The sequence below is a fragment of the Echiichthys vipera genome (assembly GCF_963691815.1).
Source record: "Echiichthys vipera genome assembly, chromosome: 14".
In the NCBI taxonomy this organism is placed as follows: Eukaryota; Metazoa; Chordata; class Actinopteri; order Perciformes; family Trachinidae; genus Echiichthys; species Echiichthys vipera.
Window position 1 is genome coordinate 26,887,514 of NC_139839.1, and position 24,178 is coordinate 26,911,691.

The 24,178-nt window shown below is 43.7% G+C and overlaps 1 protein-coding gene across 1 annotated transcript in view; it reads left to right on the forward strand.

Annotated features, from left to right (window-relative positions):
* The window catches only part of opcml (opioid binding protein/cell adhesion molecule-like), a gene marked incomplete at its 5' end in the record, with an annotated part of 280,443 nt that overhangs the window by 132,403 nt on the left and 123,862 nt on the right, over window positions 1-24,178 (forward strand). Inside the window, one exon of the mRNA XM_083926783.1 lies at window positions 154-389. Coding sequence (XP_083782909.1) covers window positions 154-389 — 236 coding nt within the window. The remainder of the gene's footprint in view (window positions 1-153; window positions 390-24,178) is intronic.

Sequence of the window (24,178 nt, forward strand, 5' to 3'; positions counted from 1 at the left end):
TGCATATTTGACAGTGCACGCTGATAACATAAACTGCATTTTCATCAAAATGTTTTTGTTTGAGATTTCATGGAGCTTACCATAGACGAAGCATTATGCTGAAAGCCAAAATCTCTAATGTGTTTTTGTATTTCCTGTCTGTCTTCCTACCAGATGCAACGTGGACAGCAAAGTATCACGAGTGGCGTGGCTCAATCGCACCACCATTCTCTTCGCAGGAAGTGAGAAGTGGTCTCTGGACCCTCGCGTTATCCTGATGGAAAACACAGCGGTCACAGAGTACAGCATCAAGATCCAAAATGTTGACGTCCACGACGAAGGGCCCTATGTCTGCTCAATCCTTACAAACAAGAAACCAAAATCCACAAAAGTGCATCTCATCGTTCAAGGTAAGATGCTGCTTACAGAATAACCATAGATCAGTGTGTGTGTGTGTGTGTGTGTGTGTGTTTGTGTGTGTGTGTTTGTGTGCGTGTGTGTGTATGTATGTATGTGTGTGTGTGTTTGTGTGTGTCTGTGTGTGTGTGTGTGTTTGTTCGTTTGCTTTTGCATTTTTACAAATTGATTATCCTGGATAATCAAGTTGTTTTTGTCTGAATACGATCAGTGCAAGTTTTCAGTCAAATACAATAAAAAATCTTCTCTCCTGTTTAAGGATAGTGTGGTTAGATGGAATTCAGTGAGAAAATGAAACTGGGAATCAATCTCTGTTTATATTCAGATTGTTGATAGATATTGATCTGGGGCATGTTGAAAAATGTCCTGGCTCAGTTTCATTGGAAAGTCCTACTAAATCAGCTGTCTGCAACGAGACTTTTGTTTTATTTGATGATGAAATCAATTTCCTCCACTGTGAGTTTCCACAAACAATTAGCACCATCGCCCTGAATCTGCATTTGTAGCTGAATTAAAGTGACATATAATTAAAAATGAGATGAAGTAGTTGTATCAGATAGCTCACAAAGAGAATTCACTACATCAAAGGAAAGACTTTCTTTGAGTATACAATCAGATTCTGCTTTTGATATTGCAACTAGTACATTTTATGAAAAATAATTGACATAGTCTTCACAAAAAATGGTTCATTTTGATAACATTCACTTTCATGCAACCATGATTAACATTGAGTATTTATTACACTGTATTATTCACAATGATATCTCATTAACTCTTAATTGGGGCAGAGAAGCACCAGGCCACGGTTTTAATCAAACAATAGACAAGCATATTCTTGCATAGAGAGGGAGACACGTCTCCAATTATACTTTCCCATGGATTGTTATCTGTCCTTTTCCCTGCCCTTGAATTACCCAACCATCTGGATGCTGCAAGCTCACAATTGAGATCTGCAGAATGGGCGAAGTTGGGCTTTGATACAACACCGGTGATGGTGCTCTGTGTTGTTACACCAAAGGAGGAGTGCACCTGCTCAAACAATCAGTGAGGATGTGTGAGCCACAGTGTCTGTCTGAATGTGAATGTTTTTTTTGTTTTTTATAATTGACACCCTTTTGTCACCCACCTATTGAAAATGTATCACTAAGATTTTCTCAAAAATGTTACTTGTTTACTTTTGATAACTTATCCCTTGTAGTGGTCAATCTTTTCCACAAAAAGTACAGTACATTTATATTATTTAAGTTATACTAAGATTTCCATCTATTTAATTGCCTTTCAAGTTCATATCTATCAAATAGTGAGTTAAAACAAGGGTGATTGATCATATGACCGCCTAATGAAAACGCTAATAATGTCTTTTTGCAGAGTATTTCAATATTTGTGTCTGTGGAGACATTCCAGATAGATGTTCTAGATGTAAATAAGCCTCCATGTTAGTCCATGCTGTTCGTCCAACAGCGGTTGGACTGTTGGCTGAGATCGTCACAAACTGTTATTCTGCGTTCACTTGTAATCGTAATTTTCCAACATCTAAGTCAGGCTTGCATTAAGTACAGAAGTGTAGTAGGAACGTGTGTGTGTGTGTGTGTGTGTGTGTGTGTGTGTGCGTGTGCGTGTGGATTTAAGAGGGGAACGTATAGGGGACAGACTGGAAGTAGAGAGGTGAATGTGTTTCAATAAAGTTCACAAAAGAGCAAAAAAAAATGGAGGCTCTGAAAAAACAGACTCACCTGCAGTTCCATCTTACTGCCAAAGAGGCCGCTAGAAACAAGGTAGTTCTAATCTTATGGAGTACAACTTTAAATTCACTTTTAAGTAAGGGTCGATTTAAGGTATTGTCCGTGTGAAGTCACCCACTAAAAGCCCGTGTTCCGAAAATAGTCTGCGACAACAATGCATCAAAAACACTGTTGCACGATCGATTTCACCTATAAAAGATGACAGTTAGGGTTAAATGAAAACCACTTGGTTAGGATTAGAAAAAAAGGCCTTGGTTTGACATGAACATCACCAGTACATGGACGGCTACGGGAATAAACCCCTCCTCCTGTTTTTTAGGACCCACCTACCACCCCAACCTGCCTCCTTACTCTGCAAATCGCTGTCTTATACCACATCTCATGCTTTTAAACCGTGGAATATACACACAATAAATACATAAAACAAACACAAATTATTGCGCATCACTTGTCTTTGCTGTATGTACGAAAACTTCACGAGACCACCCTGGTACTGTCCTGGTGGACTGTACATGTCCTGGGGATGCACAAATACTGTGATGGCAAGTTTACCAGCCCAGAGAATTTTTTTTTTTTTCACTTCCAGCAGCAAATTGTAATTATACCCAAAGAATGGAGAACGTGGCTTTCAAAGGTCATGTTTCCTCTCACTTGTCTGACTCAGTTTATTTTTCATCTGTGGAGGACAGTCCATGACAGTTATCACTGCATGACCTACAGTATATTTTGTCAGTTATTATATCTTATTGAAAACATTTTTAATACAGATGAATCGATTATTTGACATTCTTAGTTACATAGACACAAATATCAAGCAGTTTCTCCATCAGCATAAATAATATCTAATATCTGCGCTTAAAATATCATTTTGAAAGAGAGTTAGAAATAATGTTGGTGAAGATATATTTGAGGTGTTGCTAATTTAAATGAATATCTAACTGTTAAATCTATTCCTCAACTCTCTCAGGATTAAAATCTCCTTCACATGGGGTTTGAAAGTGAGTGTCCTCGGGCAGAGAATGTATGGAAGAGTGTAGTTTTTTTTTTTTTTTACAATGCAAGTGAAGACTATGTCACTTATCTCCCCATAAATTCTAGTTTGACTTGTTTTTCTTATTTTAAAAGTTATACAGATGCCTTTTGTGCTGTGTATGGCATTTTAGTGCAATACGTAATAGTAGATAGTTGCCATGGTAGTAGTGAAGTATACTTTGGTGCACTTATGTATGCAGTCTTGCTGTTTGTTTAGATAGTGTTTCTTCCATGCTGGCAATGGCTTCAGGTCATACAGTGGTTTAATGCTGTGCTGGCCTGAATACACACATGCCAGTACCCAACAAAAACTTTGAATAGTTGTCTGTTGTGAGAACATTTAGAAGGGAGGGGCACAGATCTATGTCCCACCCTAGAGTTACAAATTAATGAATACAGTACACACCTTTATGGCAGACAGATCAGGAAGTCTATGGGGGTATGTGGGCCTTTCGTCCCCACAGGCGCTCTCCTTTCCATTGCCTCAGAAATGGAGATTGGTGTTGAACCTGTACACAAAAGGACTCTAGAGGCTAACATCAATCAGCCCTGTGACCTTGTCAGCGGATACCCTCAGGGATATAGGGCATCTGCTTCCATGGTGACTGCACACAGGGAATGGACTGACTGCAGTTAAGCCACATGACAAGAGAGAATGATATCTTGGAGTGCTTTGTAATGCATAGTGTATGTATCCTAAGGACTAGAAGTAGCAGAGAAGCCACAGAGGACTCTGAATCAGTATCAAGTGGTAGTTACACTGTGATCCCTGAACTTCAGTTCTGTTTTTTAATGAGCAAAGAGCCGTGTTGTCCACCTCTTCTTGACTAATACTGAAACACCACAGCAACAGCTTCGTCTTCAGAGTGACTGCATCTTGACTTTGGACACTTACAAATAATCAAAAGAGTCTGCTTTGGTTTATGTAGGGGTTGACTTAGAGCAATGTTTTTGTATCTTACAAATTAGATTTAAATGTATGACCAATAGAACGCATTCTTTTAGACGTCACTACCCTCATGGGGTTCGCCGCTGCAGCATTCATGGTCTGGTATGACCACTGGTGGCTAAATTAATGTGTAATTTTCCTTTGATTGCCACAATTTTCCACAGTGGCTGCTGTTTAGCAAAAATTACATCTCCCTTTACAATTGGGTGTTTTCATATTGTTTGATACAATAGCTCTACAATACAGCAAAAACTAAACTCTAATAAGTAGGTCAGCAGGACGGGTTGGATACTGAACATGGTACTTTTAAGGGTAACATAATGTCAATGTTGAGCTGAAAGCGGTCCCAAGTGTGGTTACACTTTTCAAAACTCAATGCAGACAATGCCCAGTGCAGCATAATATAATATAATATAATATAATGGCGAGCCAAAAGTGGGCATAAGTATGATTATACATTTGGAAACTCAGCACAGACAACGCTCATTGCAATATAATATAATATAATATAATATAATATAATATAATATAATGGTGAGCAGAAAGTGGTTGGGGTGTGGATACACTTCCTCTGAGATTCAAAACAGCGTTTCTTATGCCCTGGTGACAGACTGACAGGCTGGAGGTTGTAGGGACAGATTAGTGAGGGGTTTTATTTTGTATAGAATTTTTGAAATAGTATTCTATTAATTTATTCCATTTATTAATCAAGTAATCACATAAAATATACTTTGATTTATTAACCGTGCGGTTAGCAACATTTGTTTGATCATATACACTGAAGCCACTCTGCTCCGATAGAACAACATAAATCATCCGCCTCTACGTGCACATAGAGCCTGGTCTTTGTTTTGGAAAAATCCCCAGCGCTCGTATCATCCTGTCCACTCAGCACGGAGCTGACTGTCAGGCACAGTTCGGGCGCATGCTGAGTTGGAAGTCCAAATTTTCCGACCTCCAACTCGGAAAAGAGCACTGGAATGCCTGACGAAGTGGAAACTCCAACTCGGGGGAGAACAATGGCTGCGCGCCTAGAGACACAATTTGTGAGAGATAAAATTTCAAAGGATAGGCTATAAACGTTACTTCCCTGCATGTAGTGTTGTATTAGATACTGCAATTTTAACACAACTTGTTTTTAATATTCTGGCGTGAAAATATGTATAATATAAAATATGTATAATCTTATAATCTCTTAGCATATATATGTATATATATATATATATATATATATATATATATATATATATATATATATATATATATATATTATATTCTACATTAGTTTGCAGACTTTTATGATTTGGTATTACAATATATTTCTTTCTATACACATTCATTTTTCATTGTGATGAAATAAAAAGCTAAATGTCAAGTGTCACAGCAGTGCTGTGCTGCAAAACTGAAGGCCCTTTGTAATATTGTACCCAGTTCCATTTCATAGCGATATGTAGGGCTTTTACGACTCCAGATCAGTTGATGAAGATGTTTTAGCTGAATACCGCTCTATTGTCAACCAATGTTATCCACTGTTGGACAGTATGTTTATTAACGATTTGATGGCGGTCGTCCATGTTTTCTGTTTCGTGCGTACATTTTTGGTTGTCATTTATTTTTGCCCCCTGCCAGCTGGCCTGTACCAACTGCACTTGTCCCCCTCCCTTTTATTGTATGCTGCTTCAAACTCTCAGTACAGCAAGTGCACATAGTGTTCATCCCATGCAGCATGTTCTGTGTTTCTGTCTAATCCAGTGGGCTGTAATTCTTTTCATGATGAGAAACAGAGCAGGCCCCAAGAGGAGGACCCAGTATTTTGCTTTCAGTTGTAGATTTATGCTAGCTTTCGTTTGTATGAAACCAGCTGATAATGTTAAAGCTTGGTTTCATACCCTGCAGAGATGCTAGACGAGCTCAGTGCTTTCAGTCTCGCATCAGGGCAGTGTCTGATCTCTCACATTCTAATCCCATGCAGGTCTGTTTCTGTACCTGTACAGCTTTCAAATTCTAAAACAGTAATTTTTCTATTCTATAGTTATGTTGTTTTTTATTTTACTGTTCTTTGCTTGAATTCTAATTCCTCTTTATATATGTTTTGTATATGTGTATTGTGTGCACCAAACACTAAGGCAAATCCACTGTATTTGAAAACTTACTTTGTAGTAAAAACCCATTTTTTAACTGGGTCTGAGATGTCTGCGCATTGTGGCGAGTCCTGCAGGCATGCATGCTTCAGAATGTTAACATCCCAATGTATTCAACCCTAAGGCTATGAAGGTGCCATGCCTTTAGCATAGCCCAACAATCATCTGTTGCAAGAGGTGCTTTTTCTGGGTTATTTGTCTAAACCCAGACAATATAGCAAAAGCCACAATATCTTTACATAGACAGTCATACAGGCTGCTGTAAAAAATGTGTATAGTTTTACACCACGACACAAATGCACAAATGATTGTAAACGTATTATTCATTCAACGCATTCTCATCAACAGTTTTGTGTAAGGTACAACAAGTTCTAAACAAAAATTGGTATGCATGCATAAAAATGCATGAGAACAGCCTAATTCATTCGTTACTCATACTTCGGCTTCTGCCGGATGGTCTGTTACACTCTCTTACACTACTGATCTTTTGATGGACGAGCCAAAGAATGTGTACGAGTTTCCATGCGTAACTTCAACCCTCCTAGTTTCGTGCTTTGCTTCTGTCAGCCTAAACCTGTGATTTGTTGGTAAACACAAGATGCATTATGGGAAATAATGCATTATAGGAAACAATGTCGAGTGGGCTAACGAAAATAAGAACAGTTTCGATACGAAAAAATTGATAAAAAAAATTATAAACGAATCTAGTTTTAGATTCAACATGTATTTCAGAGCTTCTGAAAGGGCTACAAATGTACGGGAAGCCGCATTGGAAAGGTTCAGGAGTTAGTTTTCCAGCTAAACAAACAGGATGTCTGTAGAATTAAGCACTTGTTTGATAGATGTATGATTATGGATCTACTGTACAAAGTATCCTGGAAGGCCGGACTGCAATACTTCTGAAAGGTATACCGATGAATGGGAAACAACATTAGAAAGCCACTGAAGTAAGCTTTCAGACAAAACAAAGTATTCTAAAAATGAATTAATGAATTAGTTCCATTAAAGATTAATTACTAAAGAAAATGAAACATTAATTTCATTACATTGCATTTCATTAATTCAGCTAAAGTTTTATTGATAAGAAACTTACGAATAAGAGTCATGCAAGTACTTTTCTGCATATCATGGTTTACAAAATACCCAACTATGAGCTTAAAAGCCACTGGAATATATACAGTTGGAGAGTATACCCACTTGCTCCTCTGTAATCTATGCACCTACCTAGTAGTGCATCCACCTCATCAACTACCACTGCACCACTGGCTGCCCTGATGTAAGTGGAGAGATGCTTCCACCATCGTGAATCCAGAGAAGCAACAGTCAGGACAGAGTATGGTCTGAACCATAGTGGCACAAACAGACACTGTGCGCAGTGTGTCCCTGTTTACTTTATTTAATTTAAATGTGCATTTCCTGAAAACATAGCCATAAAAACTAAAAGCCTGTTTTAATGATTTATTTTTTTAAAGTTACAATGTGTAGTTACAGGCCATGTGTTACGACACAATATGGGGCCAAATTTCTCCATGTGCAAGAATTTCATGATTTAATGACACTGTTCAAGATTGTGTACAGTTACACATGCAATAAACCTGCCATGTCCTCAAAAATGTAACTAACCCTTGAGAGTTTCGCTCCATCCAGGTTGAAATTGATAACTCAGCGGAGCAACAGCTGGCAGAGAGGAGGGACAGGTGAGTTGATGCGAGTTGGATTCCAGGCTAGGCTGTGGCCCTGCAAAACCTGCTGTACCCAGCATCTCTGGTAGCTAGCAGGCTGCATCATCTACCCGCCAACTTTGCTAAAAGAGTTATAGAAGATGGATAAACCTGTCTATTGCAACAGTGTCTGAGTCTCTGTGTCTCTGTGCAACAGTGTCTTAAACACAGAATCTCAGTTCAGGTGTACGTGGTTTTAGTTTTATACAGCTGCTAACTGTTGTACTGCTAATGGTGTGGCGGCTTCTGTAAGCCAGTGGCAGTTCTGCTTCTTCATCCTCTCATGCTGGCAGACTGGATGCTACAGTGACTCACTACCGCCTCTCCAGGCACAAGCGGTATTGCCGGGGCTAGCTGGTTTGCATGCTAATTTATCTCTGCAACACAATACATGGACGTCTTTGACAAATAACTGTTACTTTTTCACACTCAGCTGATAATCTGGAGGTAGTCTGCACTAAAAAAACGTACTTGTATGATTTACTTAATAAAATTTAAATTAAAAATAAAATTAACAATTTGAACTAACACTTAAATTCTACCGCGGGAATATCAAGTACAAGTTACTCACCAATATCAAGTGTCATGTCTCTTTACGTAACATTTGTGAAGATATTAATTAATGTTACTTAACTGTGTTCAACATATAAGTTATATTCATTTAAATGAATTAAAGTTGTAAAAAACTTTTTTAAGGCATTGTTGACCAAAACGTAATCAAAGACCCGGTTCCGGGTCGCTGCTCGTGTGGTCGACCGGTCGGAGCACAGAGCAACTTTTAGCGCTATTTAGCATTTATTACGTTTTTCTACCTGTTTTATGTATACATTTGTTACTTTTTAGTTAACCCTTTGCATGCCACACACGTCGAGTGTGTTTTCTAACTTTTCAACTACGTTACATAGACGAAGCTGACTTTTTTTTCCTCGCCCGTCCCTTCGTGACGCTCTCTTTGTTTACCTCCCTGTTAACCCCGTGACTGCCGGACAACGCGGAGGTTTTTCTCCTTGTTTTTCTTTTCCTATTTCACCTGGCACTTTAATTCTCCATTCGGCATGGATATACCCGTGTTTTTCATGGCCTTTCTTCAAGTGTGGTTTCTCCTGGAGCTTGTGACGGCGAGCAGAAACAACGACAAGTGGAACACGTACTCCAGAGAGACCCTACTGCAGCTCGGACTCCATCCTCTACACGCCTTCGCCGTAGACTTGCTGCCTAAGGAATTACTGCGGAGTAACTCAACCAGCCATGACAAGTCCACACACAAGAAAAATAAGGTAACCAGAAGGGGGAAGAGAAAGAGCGGAATCAGGGCCAGGCTCAAACGGGAGACTTGTAAACAACGGCCGCTTCCATCTATCGTCCTAGCTAATGTTAGATCCCTCCGGAATAAAACGGACGAGCTACAAGCTAACGTTAACCACATGCATGAGTACAGGACTGCCTCGGTTCTTGCTTTCACTGAGACAGGGTTATATAAGAACGACGATGACAATGCCCTGCACGTTGATGGCTTAGGCCCCCCTCTAAGACTTGATCGAGACAGTGAGCTCACCGGTAAACAACATGGCGGCGGCGTGTCTGTATGTAAACACACGCTGGTGCTCAACGATCGTCGTGAGGGAGAAACTGTGCACCCCGGACATCGAGCTTCTGGCTGTCTCCCTTCACCCTTTCTACCTACCCAGAGAGTTTCCTCAGCTCTTTGTCATCCTGGTTTACATCCACCCCAGAGCCAACGCAGTCACAGCCACTGAACACATCACAGACTCTTTAAACAAACTGGACCACATTTCACCGGACTCTCCCAAATTCATCTTGGGTGATTTCAACCACTGCTCCCTGGACAAATCATTAAAAGGTTATCAACAGTATATCACATGCCACACATGCCAGGAGAAGACACTGGACAAGTGCTATGGTTCAGTACCCGACGCATACAGATCTGTCGCCCTCCCTCCTCTGGGCTCTGCTGATCACCATGCCATCTTGCTTGCTCTGGCTTACATCTCTGTCATGAGAAGGGTGAAGAAAGTTGTCAAGAACATCAAGCAGTGGACCAACGAAAGTATCATCACACTCCAAGGATGCTGTGAATCCACTGAATGGGACAACCTCCTGGCCCCCTCTGATGACATTAATGAACATGTGGACACTCCTTCTGTGTGGACAACATCATCCCCTCCAAAACGGTCACTATCTACCCCAACAACAAACCCTGAATCACCAAAGAGCTCAAGGAGATCCTCAACAAGAAGAAAAGGGTCTTCTTCACCGGCTCCGAAACGGAGAAAAAGGAGGTCAGCAGAGAGGTCAAGCATGCCATAAAAACTTCCAAGCTGGAGTACAAGAACAAAGTGGAGGAGTGCTTCACGCAGGGTAACCTCCGCTCAGCCTGGCAGGGACTCAAGAACATGGCTGCTGTGAACACTGCTGCCAGCAACACAAAAACCATCCAGGTTTCAGGCAGCAGCTCTTCATCTCTCCCCATGACCTTAACTCTTTCTACACAAGGTTCAAGCAGGACAACACCACCCAGCTGGAAGAAGCGATGTCCAAGCTCAAGCCCAGTGACTCAGCAGTTTTCACCTTCAGCGCAGAGGACGTGGTGAAAGCCCTCAGGAAGACAAGGGAGAACAGCTCACCTGGCCCAGACAACATCAGCGGCCGCGTCCTGAAGCACTTTGCTGAGCAGCTAGGGGGCGTGTTTCAGACCCTGTTTCAAAGATCCATGGACAGCAGCATAGTCCCCCAGCAATGGAAACACTCAACAGTTATCCTCATCCCCAAGAAGAGCACCGTCAAATGTCTGAATGACCTCCGGCCGGTGGCCCTCACCTCTCTTGTGATGAAGGCCATGGAGAGGATCATAAAACAACACATCATCAGGGAAACCCACTCCCAGATGGAACCGCTCCAATTCGCTTATCGAGCTGGCAGGGGCGTCGATGATGCAAAAACATTCATAATAGACACTGTTCACAAACACCTGGAGCGCCCCTGGACTTCCTGACCAACCGTTCACAGAGAGTCCTGGTCAACAGCACCTTCTCCGACCTCCAACACACCTCAACCAGCTCCCCTCAGGGCTGTGTGCTCTCACCTCTGCTCTTCATCCTCTACACCGATGACTGCAGAACCACACAGCCTAACTGTCATCTGGTGAAGTAAGCTGACGACACCGTCCTCCTGTCTCTGCTGTCAGGCCCATCTCTTCACCACGGACCAGCTCTTCAGGAGTTTGTGGAGTGGTGTGACAGCTCCTGCCTGGAGCTGAATGTCAACAAAACCAAAGACATGGTGGTGACCTTCTCCAACAAGCAGAGGGAACTGGCTGCATCAGCAAACACCGTGATCCACGGGAAGCCTGTTGAAGCAGTACAGGTACCTGGGCACCATCTTCGACAGCCTGCTGAAATTCTCCTCCAACACAGAGGCGATTCCCAGGAAATGTCAGCAGCGGAAATACCTCCTTAGGAAGCTCAATTCCTTTGGAGTCAGCAAGAACATCCTCCTGACCTTTTACTACTCCTTCATCAAGAGCATCATCACGTTCTCCATCACATGCTGGTTCTACTCCACCAGCCTCCAGAACAGAAACCGCCTGCAGAGCATAGCCACGGTCTGCTCTAAGATCATTGGACTTCCTGTCGACCATCCATGAGCAGCAGACTCTCAGGTTAGCTGGTTGGATCATGCAGGACCCCTCTCATGCTCTCTTCTCAGCGTTTGAGTGGCTCCCCTCAGGACGCCGTCTTCGCTGTCCCTGCTGCAGGACACAGAGGAGAAGAGCAACCTTCATCCCCAGGGCTGTCCAGCTCCTCAACTCCTGACCCCTCTGACCATCCCCCTCCCCACTCTTGACACCCTCTCCTGGACACTTCACCCCCCCCCCCCCCCCCTCCCAGGACACCATCACCCCCCCCCCCCCACACACACACACACACACACTCCAGACACCCTCCCTGGACACCTCACCCCCCTCTCCACCCCGGACATCCCTCCCATCACCCCTCCTCCTCCCCTCTCCAGACACCCTCCCTGGACACCATCATCATCACCCCCCCTTCCCACCCCTGACACCTTCCCTGGACACCTTCACGTCTGACCACATCTGAATCAGATCACTGTCCACTTGTATCTTTTCTGCACTACAGTTCTGTTTATACCTGTTTCAACAGTCTACTGCATGTTTACATCATACACACCCGTTCACTTGTCTGCTTACATCTGATACACGCATGTCTTTCTACATCTCACGCCGACGATGTTCTCCGTATCTAACTCTGTGACTGGATTCTAACCTGTACTAACACACTAACATCCTGACACTTATTCTAGCTGTACTAACACACTGACATACTGACACTTATTCTTCTTTTACACTTTATTCTTGTTGATAGGTTAAAATGTTTTTGTATAGTTGCACTGTCGTTATTTGCTGCTCTGTGTGCCCTGAATTGCCCCTGTGACAAATAAAGTTTTTTGAATTTGAATTTGAATTTGAATTTGAAAGTTTATGTCCTTAGTACGAGTTAATATAGATGCCGACTTGTGTTAAACAGTGTAGATGCATCATCTGATGAAATCATATTGTGAGGACACATGGCTACTTAATATTCATAATCACGCCCTATGGGGGGGGCCGTTATCATGGTGTCTGCAGGTAAAGCGTAAACTAAATGTTGTTAACCTAATTAATGTGTATATGATGCACCTTGATGCAAGTAATGCCATATGTAAAATAAATGTAACAACAAATAGCAAGGTAAGTACAAACCTGCATGCATGTGGCGCGAACATGCCTTCATGATGTGTGATCAGTGAATTGTCACAAATTGAAGACATTCTGACGTCTCTCTCTCTCACCATCAAATGATCTGATGAAAAGCTTTAGGTGTTGGGTCAAAATGCATTTTATTTGTGAGACAGCTGATGTTGAATGTGTTATCTTTCATCAGACCTTATGTCTACACTATTTAACCCAAGTCACCACCTATGCACAGTCCCATTATGTTTTACAGACATTTGTAGTTAACTAAGTATAGTATAGTACAGTATAGTATAGTAGTATATAAGTATAATAAAACATTTTGTTTGTGCAGATTTTGCTGAACTTTCCCCTCCCCTCTGTCTCACTATGGGATGCACGCCTCGCTGCAGCCCTCAGAAGCATTTATCTCATTACGCCAATCCTGATTGGCTGGTGAAAGGTGTCCGTCCGCCACAGGTAGTCCCAGCTACCTTAAATAGCTGATGCGGACGGCACCACCTCATTCAAACACCTCTTCTCACTCGGAGCATATTTCGCGTCCAGGGCTAGCTAGCTTAACTGTCCACAGACAGATCTTATTTAGCTTCTGTCGCCGGGCGCGGCTAGTTTTGGATATTTTTTATTTTGCTTCGTCGGTCACACCAGATCGAACTCGGTGCTTTCCTGCCCCTCCACGGCTTGGTCAGCACTGCTATCGACGCCTCATCACGACTGTTCGAGCGCCGAGCGTTAGCACACCAGCTAAATCTCTCGTTTTTTCACGGTTAGCACACCAGCTAACTGCCTCGGCTCCCTGCCTGCACACCAGCTCGCACGGACTGGAGGCTAAACCCCCTCACACCAGAGGGCACGAAGACTCCGGAGCAAGAATCTGTCGCTGCGGGAATAAGATATCGAGCATGGATCCACACCAGGTCTGCTCATGCTGTCTGGGGCTGGAACACGCCCGGGCGGCTATTGATGTACCCGGCTCGTGTCCACACTGTGCTGTGTTCACTAAGAAGAGTCTCCGCAGACGACTAGCCCGCCAGGCTAGCCTGTCAGGACATGACCCCTATCTCCCTTCCGACAGTGCCTGCTGTCGACGGTGGCCGCTGCGGTGGTGGCCGCTGCGGTGGTGGCACCGGAGGCTAACGCCAGCTGGGGTTCCCAGCTGGAGCTAGCTGCGGGTCCCCCGCTGGAGGAAGATGTCCTGGATTTGGACTATGGGGATGATGACGATGGCGCCTTGGAACGCCTCAAATTAGAGGATGAAGAAGAGGACGACATCAAGATGTCGCCTCTCGGGATGGAGACGAGAGTAGCACACCAGCTTCTCCCTCTCCCAGCTCGGACATGCTGGACGTGTGCAAACGCGCTGCTGCCCGGCTGGGCATCCCCTGGCCTGCTGTCGTAGCTGAGACCACCCGGTCACGCTACGAGGGGAAGAAATTGCCCTTGGCCAAGAGCGCGACGAAGCGACTTCTCCCCGTCTTCCCGGAGCTGCTGAAGGAGGTGGCGCGCTCATGGAGAGACCGCCCCTACAGCAGCCGGAGCCCGATTCCCGGGGCCTCGTCCCTCGACTGTGAGGCGATGGAGAGCCTGGGTCTGCTCCGTATGCCTCCGTATGGCCGATGGAGCCACTCGTTGCAGCGCACCTTCACCCCCAGCTGTCAGCAGTGTCCTCCCGGAGCCCCGGCCTGCCGTCCAAGTCCGACCGTTTTCAGTCAGCCCTGACTGAGAAGGCGTACAAGGCGAAGATGTTGTGCTAACTCAGGACCCAAACGCGTGGGAGGAGATACCGGTCATCACCGACCTGTGTCTCCGTGTTCAACGCTGCGCGGTCCAGGCCACCGGAAGAGCACTGGGGACCATGGTTCTGCGGGAAAGAGCGTGGTGGCTCAGCCTCGCGCACCTGTCAGACAGGGAGAAGGACGACGTCCTGGACATGCCCATTGTCCCGGAGGGGATTTTTGGCTCCGCGTTAGCATCGATGCAATGACTGTGTGAAGCCAAAAAGAAGGAGGATGAAGCCCTCAAGCTCTGCCTAACTCAAAACCCCCCGACTCCTTCCTCGCCTGCGCAAAAGCATAAAACCTTTGCGCAGGCTGCTTCCCATGTTTCGCAGTTCAAAATGAGACCGAAACTATCGAAGCCCCAGCCTGTCTCACCCACCGCCACTGGTCGGCAAGCATGCACACACACACAAACACAAAGTTTTCAAAGAAAATAAAATGTGTCCCGCTGTCGCATCTAGGCCGAGAGCTGAGGGCGCAGCTAATAAAAACAAAAGCTGTCAAAATAAACAGCGTTGTGGCGGCACCCGTGGGGAGACAGCGCAGGTGGGAGAGATGGGCCGCGCTCGCAGCTCCACCCTGGGTGCTGGGGACGATTTTGAGGGGGTACAAGCTGCAGTTTGCCGCTGTTCCCCCACGATTCGCAGGCATAATACACTCCCAGGCTCAGGGAGAGTCAGCTCATGTTTTACAGGCGGAAATCCTCTCACTGTTAAACAAAGGAGCAATCTGTGTCGTTCCTCCCGCACAGTGTCAGAGCGGTTTTTACTCCAGGTATTTTCTGGTCCCCAAACGGGGGGGGGGAGCGGTATTCGCCCTATCCTGGATCTACGTGCTTTGAACAATTATCTCAGGAAATACAAGTTCAGGATGCTTACACACGCATCCCTGCTGCGCCTGGTGCAACAGAACGATTGGTTCACTTCTGTCGATCTGAAAGACGCGTATTTCCACATTCCGATCTATCCTCCCCACAGAAAGCATCTGAGGTTCGCATTCCGGGGCGAGTACCGCATGCTCCCGTTCGGTCTGTCTTTAAGCCAGAGGTCGTTCGTACGCTGCACGGAAGCAGCGATCGCCCCGCTGAGACGGCAGGGCATCCGCTTGGCCACATATCTGGACGATTGGCACAGTCGAAGCAGGAGGCCACAGCGCACACACGCGTTCTCACGCAACACCTATTCGATCTGGGTTTTGTGATAAACCGACACAGGAAATAATCTTTCTGGGATTATCCCTGGCCTCTCGGTGGAACGAGTGAATGCTTTCAGGGCATGTCTCGCGCTTTTTCTTCCGGGAAAATCTGTTCAATTCAGATTATGTCTTCGGTTACTCGGACTGATGGCGTGGTGCGTCAGAGCGCTGCGCCACTGGCGAGCCCCGTCCTTTCTGACCCGTGGGGTACCCATGGGCTCCGTCCTGTCCAGGAAGGTGGTCACTACGGACCCCAGCCTGACAGGGTGGGGCGGAATCCACAAGGGCCGATCGGTGAGGTCTCCCATAAATTTTCTGGAACTTTCAGCAGTGTTTCTGTCTCTGAAACGCTTCCTTCCGTCTCTTATTGGTCATCATGTCCTGGTGAGGACGGACAATACGACGACGGTGGCGTATATCAACCGTCAAGGGGGGTTACACTCTCGTCAGTTGCACATGCTGGCACGCAGACTGATCCTGTGGAGCTGTGGTCGTCTCCTCTCCCTTAGAGCGACCCACGTCCCGGGAGCTCTGAACACGGGCGCGGACCTGTTGTCCAGGGGAGCGCCAGTATACGGGGAGTGGACTCTGCACCCGGAGATTGTGGAACAGATCTGGGCACGTTATGGGCGGGCCGCGGTGGACCTGTTCGCGTCGAGAGGAAAAGCGCAGTGCGTGCTGTTTTACTCTCTGCGCAGCATGGATGCTCCTCTCGGCGTAGACGCACTAGCGCACGCCTGGCCGGGCGAGCGAGCTTCTTTACGCGTTCCCTCCCCTGGCCTTGATACCCCCCACTTTATCCAGAGTAAGGGACCACGGCCACACGCTGATTCTGGTGGCTCCGCATTGGCCTGCAATGCATTGGCTGGCGGAGATTTATAGGTTACTGTCCGCGCAGCCCTGGCAGCTCCCGCTGCGCAGGGACCTGCTATCACAGGGGGGAGGGACTGTCTTCCACCCGCATCCAGAACGCCTGGCGCTGTGGGCTTGGCCCCTGAGTGGTCAAGACCATTGGTGCCACCATGGGATCTGGCTGTGGTTCTGGAGGGGCTTAAGGGCCCCCCGTTTGAACCAATTGAGGGTGCAGACCTGAAACATATGTCTCTCAAGACGGTGTTGTTGCTGGCTCTGGCTTCGGCTAGACGGGTTAGTGACATCCATGCGCTTTCGGTGCATACGTCATGCACTCAGCTTTTCCCGGGGGATGTGAGGATAATTTTGAAGCCCAACCCGGCTATTGTACCTAAGGTGGTGGGCTCATGTTCTCCTATTGACCTTGTGGCTTTTGCTGCCTCACCAGGAGGGCAGCGGTCGCATGCGTTAAGTCCGGTCCGTGCAATGCGCACTTACATGGACAGGACTAAGGGTTTCAGGAGGAGCGATCAGCTGTTTGTCTCCTGGGCTAATCCTCATAAAGGGAAACCTATCACAAAGCAGCGCCTGTCCCACTGGGTCGTGGAGGCAATTGCTTTCTCTTCTGCTTTTGCTGTAAATAACCTAAAGGTTTTGGCCAACGATGCCTGTAAAAGAGTTTTTTTTCACCTTGCCATACAAATATGTATCTTGTACATAGGAGATACATTTAGGTTTGGCCAACAATGCCCCCCAAAAAAAGATTTTCACCTTGCCTTTCAGGGTTTATGTAGGCTTCTGTATTAATGTCTTATTTTGGAGTTTGCATAATTATGAATTAATTAATTCATTTTTATTTCTCATTTATGAATAGAAAGGTAGAAAAGATACACAGTGCTGAGCTGAGCAGCTGCTCTTTTTTATTATTCAGATGAGGTTTTGGCCCTGAGGCCCCTTCAAGATCAACAATTGAAGAAGGCCTGAGGGTAGAAATACATTTGTGCAAAACTTTTTTTCCTATTATCAAGCCTCCTTCCTGTGATCAGCACCTCAATATGATCCCTGGTGTTCATCACTTTTCTACATTACTAGTTAATTAATTAATTGATATCAAAATTGCTCTATTACAATTAAATACACGTAGAATACTACTGGCTTGTAGAGAGGGGTGGATCAGCTTTGATGCCATCCCAATCTGTTTGTACTCTTCAATTATTCACCCGCCACCCACCCAAATTTAATTATTTCTCTGCGTTAGAGACCTGCACCAACAGGGACATTTCAATCCCCCTCTACCAATCCCTGTATAAATGTAGCAGGCATCCGCTTCACTGAGTGCTCCAGAGCCACTGAAAGAAGCCAAACAGTGTTCATGTGAATGTGCACTATCTCTGCAGCAGCAGTGGCGTTTCCAGGACATTTTGACTGGGGTGGCCAAGACAGGACACAGAACCACGGTTGGGTGGCCATGGCAAGGCTAACCTTAATGACATGGCATGCAATATGCATTATTAAGCAAAACAGCTTTCAAGGCCAGGTTGATACAGCCTAGAACAGCACTAACATGCAGTCAACATACAATTCACTATTTTCCACACCTACCACAGCCTCTGGGAAGGCTTGATTATTTTTATTCATATTTTTAAGTAGTTGTTTAGGATAGGCTATACATTTGAACCATTCCCAGTTAAGTAAAGCCCTTATCACTCATCACTTATTATTTAGATTTGATACAATTTGTTTGAAATTATACAGGAATTATCAGTAGATTAGCTGTCATCATTGTGTTGATGAACTTGACCAACTACCTCTCAGATGTGGGGTGATTTCAAGGCCACCCCATCACCATTGTGCAGTGGAGTTCTAAGCTGGTTTAGCACAAAAGGTCCAAGTGTGACCTGTGTAAAGTTAAGATATAATAATAAGGTATGATGAAGTAACATGGGTCCAACAAGGGGGCGGTGTTAGCACTGTTTACATCTGTTTCTCATTGTTGTGTACTGTTAAATTAACTGGAGTTTTCTGCTATTCATATTTTTATTCCGCTGTAACATCAGTGGCAGTTAGCTAACTGGTGTTGATAAAAGGTCACTGTCATTCTTCCCTTCCCTTTGTAAAAATAACTACTCTCAATTGAGACAGTCTTTTGCAATAATGTAATGTAATGTAAAACTAAAAGGAAGAAAGTTTTATCTTCTTAAATGCATTACAATGCAATACAATGAGGAAAATAATGCCCCTGGTTTTTTAAGGGCTTAAGGCACTGATACACAATGAACAGGATGGCAGTATGTGTAGGACGGCACAGACTGAAGAGCGAGGGTAAACAGACGGGAAAACTGGACATAAATGAAACCACCATGACTCCGATTGCCACAGGCTTACATAACCACAGAGAGGAAATCACCCAACATTTGAAGTTAGAACTTCTCCATGGAACCAAATAATAAATAGCACTCCACTTCAATGGAGCTGCATTATAGCACATTCAGGTCACCCATGCACCCCAGTACCATACACAACACATCAGGCTCACTAGGAAAAATCCTAGTTTACTGCTGTTCTCAACACTCTCAGTTGCTGACACATACATGTAACTAATTATGGTTCTCTGCAAAACTGGTGGAAATGGCAGGCCGAGAGTAGATGGCACCAAGGTTAAAAAAAAACTCTGAATGAAACCGGTTCAAGAACCCGTTTCCTGTCAGTCGGAAAGACCTTTCAGTGTCCACTTTATCAGGTACAGCTCTGCCACAAATGATACTTTACAACGTGTATAATATTAAATTTTTGTTGACATTGTTATAATTAGTAGTAAAGTCACAGTTATAGGTGGTGTTGTACTGCATTATATTGAGATGCTGTTTGTCTAATCTTTGGGAGAAAGGGTTGTTTTTATTGCAGATGTTTTTGTTTAATGCAAATTTCGAGGACAGTTGAATATAAAATTAGATTTATTTGTGTGACACAAATACTCTCTAGTTTGTGGTTGAAAAGTTTCATGAGGCTGTCATTATCCTGAATGTCACAACAAGATCTTTCATACAATGAGGTCAAATTAAAAAAAAAAAAAAATTTCTACAATTGAATGGCTACTAAGGGTCTAACATTATCTCACATAAAATCCAAAGTCAGACCCAATCTGTGCAATTCAACACTGTTTAGGGACCCCAGTATGCAAAAATATTCAAATACATAATGTACGAATAGGCCAAAATAACATTTTAACATGCCAGTCTTTCCCTCCAAAATGTAGCCTAAATTTGGAGTGTTATTTAGCCCCGTTCCTGTCATTCTGGCATGTTTTGGTTGATACCATGGGATGTATCTCGTTTAGTGTGATAGCAATATCTAGTTATTTAAAATAACCTTCTACATTCTTGGTGAATCAGCTGGCCAGGCCCCTGGGTATTCTTCTTGCACTCCTGATGGCCTGGTGCATGTACACATACAGTACGTTATAGTGTTTCTACATTTTAAACAATAATATATATCTTCCTCTTCAAGTCAAGATGGAGCAGGTGAATGGAGATGGTGTTATTAGGTTTAGCCTTATCAACAGTAGAGATGCACCAATCCAGTTTTTTCCTATCCAATCCTATACAGATACGTGGGCTGAGCGTATCAGCCGATACCTGATACCGATCTGATACTTCTGTTGAATGAATGAAGCGTATACCTTGCCATGTGAGTGAAGGCATAATGCTTAACATAAACATTTAGCCTTGTTAAAAAGAAAAGGTAACAAATTAACACAGCTTTAAATGTACTTCGTATTATTTATTAACACATAACAAAGTGTACATTAGCAGCAAATATAAATGAAACACATATGCAAACATATATTTAAAAATGTAATATAAAACCCTAACCGGTGTTTCAAACATAGAATTGAAGTGACTAGATCACTGTAACTGTATTGCTGTGTATGATATTAATAAAGAGGAAGTGACTGGATCAGAATGCTGGCCTCATTCAACCGATATCTGATCCAGCTAATTAGTCAATATTGGAGCAGATATCCGATCTGCGTATCGGATCGGTGCATCTCTAATCAGCAGTGCTGCAACACATGGGTGCAGACCATGGGGAGCCTCTGCCTGGCCGACACATCTGCTCCATTGGGGAGCATTTTGATTCATACTGTATGTCCATTTTAGGGCATGCATTTGAGAGAAACTTTTACAAGGTATGGCCTTATTTCCCGAACAGAATGCCAGTGCACCGTGATATGTTAAAAGGCAAGAGTAATTCAATTGAATTATAAAATACCCTAAACGGACTACAGGATTATCCTCTTTAGTTTCGTCAAGTGTAATGATGTGGTTCTGTGTTTTCCTGATTAGGGCCCAAGCCTTTCTCTGCCATAGAGACAACAAAAAAAGAGAATGCAGTGGCCCTTTCAATTCAATGCACACTGGCCTAATAAGCTTCAAGGCTCATTATATTGTAGAGAGAGGCTTCTCCCTTTCTAGCAAAATGCTAGTAATGAGGCATTTGTAATATTCCACAACATTAGGATAACTGCGATTGGAGAGTAAGCCCTTTAAGCTTTGCTTGTGTAACACATTTAATAGTGCTCATTCTCTCCTGAGGCTGGTGGGGATTTTACTTTCAATTTCTTACCTACTGAGCTTGATGGACATTTGGCCTGGGATGCACTGTTGTTATCTTCCTGCTTTGTACAATGACCATGTTAATATGATGAGCGCATGCAGAGATGTTAAACCAGCTTCCTTGGCTTTTATTCAATTGAATTATTTTTGTTTTATATGCAACAGCACTGTGTGTATACTATTAATTATTTGCTCTGAGACATTTTTTACATCCCATCCTGCAGTTTGTGTTACCCTGAGGCTGAATTTTCACTCTACAAAATAAACACTCCACCTGAAATTACTGGGATATTTTCACTGTTTCAAAGAGTGTCAAACCTGCACAATGATACACTCACCTGATGGGTGGACAGTCTGTTTAGTCTTCAAAGTGAGCTCTGTTTGAGCTGATGTGGCCCGTTGCTAAGGGGATTATCTACTGTTTTTTAGGCTTGAAACAGCTTAGCCATACAGCCCTCCGGACAGGAAGCAGTCTATTGCAGTGGCTCAATCTATCGTTTAAACAGAAACTGGAAAGCAGAGAAGCTCTCTTATTTTTCCGTTATAGGGGTGGGCGATAAGGCAAAAATATATCACGTTTTGTACAGTAAAATCATGATTTTATCACTTTTTTTTAACATTGATTTTTAACTACAGTATTAGGCAAGTTACTGAACAGTGCAACCAGAGTATTGCCCTATGTAAAACTATAGCCCTAAAAGAGAAAATAAATAACAGAGCATTTATGCCAAAAAACCTTTCTCACCATATTTAAATCAGTTTGTGCAATTTTGCCAAATTGTAGAGAATACAATGGACATTTAACCAAAAGGTACCGAAAGCTGCCTGTTTCCTCTGCTGGCTATGGTGTGGCTGGACTCTTCGCCTTTTCACTCTCAGCAGACTGTTTAGGATGCTTTCTCTTTAGATGGTTGAAAAGGTTACTTGTGTTACCATACGATGTGCACACCTTGTGTGACTGTGTGTGTTGCAGCTTTGGGCAGAAGGCAGCCTCTGTGAAGTGATGGCGCTGCCTCCTTGTTAAACACATTAGGAGTCCGTTGGTGCACAAGACATTTTACCTGTTTTTAGGCGCATATTTTACAGCTTGTGTGAACAGACAGCGTCTGACGCTCGCATACAAGTTTAGATTTAATTTTCAGCCATGATAGTCTGACGCTCGCATACAAGTTTAGATTTAATTTTTTAGCCCTGACCTCCCGCTTTTCTCTGAATCAAACATGATGGGGAAGGAGACCTCTAGTTCACTATGATTGGTGGATCTTTTGGGTGCACATGAGGCGGACTAGCCAATAGTGGGATCAGGAAAACCTGATAGGTCTGTGCAGAGCATAGAACCATAATTGATATAATCTCTCTGCTTTGGCAGATCGTCAACACGTTCTAGGAAGTATCCCAGCGTTAATCTGTTCAAACCTGGTACACCAGAGTCCTGTACTGTGAAGCAAGACTATGGTTAGCAAGGTAATTTCACAGTTAACCCTGGGTTTTCCATCCTACAACAATGGTTGACTTTTTACCGGGGTACATCACCATGGTAACTTATGCTTACATGTTCCAGTAACCTGTATAAAGCACCGCCTATCGCCAATCAGTTTTCACCATTCATTAAAGATCCTGAGCTCATGAGAGTGGAGGGGACATATTTGCATATATATATATATATGAAATATATAGATTGTTGGAGATTTGATGCCAGTGCAATGTCAGAACTGTGGCTTTGTGCCGGGGTTGCCAGGGTTGTCTGTTGTTCGGTGCAGCTAACGTTACTGTAGGCTGGTACTGGGTGAAATGGAGTTTGCCAATACTGCAGCTGCTTATTTGTCCCAGCAGTTGAGTGACTGGAGACGGCCAAAACCAGAGTCAATATTTGCCAAGCATTCAATCCATGGACTGAGATAAATGAGTTCAACAGCATTAAAACGCACGCCCATCATCATCATCATCGACATTACTTTCATCTTTACTTAGCTGTACCGGCTAGCGCTAACTGTCAGTCAAACTCCTCTAATACTTGTTTTTATGGTGTGATTTGCCGGAGGGGATGGGTTCAAACAGGCTCAAACAGACTCCAGTCTCCTGTAGGCTACTGGGCCGGGTCTGACGAACCTGGCAACCTGACTGCTGGAATTATTTTTTGTTGTTGCGACTATGTTCTTGAGACACTAGATGTTCTGCTCATTTTACATATTCAACCTTTAACTTTTTCACATTTGTCTGATTAATCTTGCTCTTTATTCTGTTAGTAGACTTCGATGTTTGTGATTGGTCATACGCTGCAAACCCCGCCCCTTTCATGTGAATGTGCTCATGACTAGATTGGGAAAACATGGGTTGACTTATCAAGTTGATAACCAATGTCGTGTGACCGTTCAGCGTGACTGTGGATGTTGGCCTTATAGTGAAACCAGATAACCAGAAGCGATCCTGGGTATGATGAACTGGCTATGGGTTACAGGCTTCAGGCCAGCTGGCAAATCTTTCTGTTGTTGGTTTGACAATGCATTTTCCTGTACAGACTACATTTTGGGGGCTTCTTTAATGGTATGCTAATGAATATCTTCCTAAGCATGTACCCAAAGAGATGACTTCAGCAGGTTATAGAATATATAGAATTACTTTAATGATCCCAGACTCGGAAATTATTTTGTAACAGCAGTAGTAGTGGGTCAGCAAATAAACACTTTGTACATAACATAAATAGAATCCAATATATACATAGTGTATATATACAGTGCACAGTGTGCTATAAACTATAAACAATAATAATATATACAACAAAATATGCAAAATATACTATAACAATAATAACAATAATGATATCTGATATTAATAATGATCTTCTCTTTTTACTTGGTGCTTTCTTATTGTGGTCTTGTTTATATTGTGTAGCATGCATTCTGTATTTGTGCTTCTGCTTTGCGTGCTGTGGTGTGATGTGTCTTGCGTCTTGAATTATGTTTTCTAAATTGACGTTATATATGCT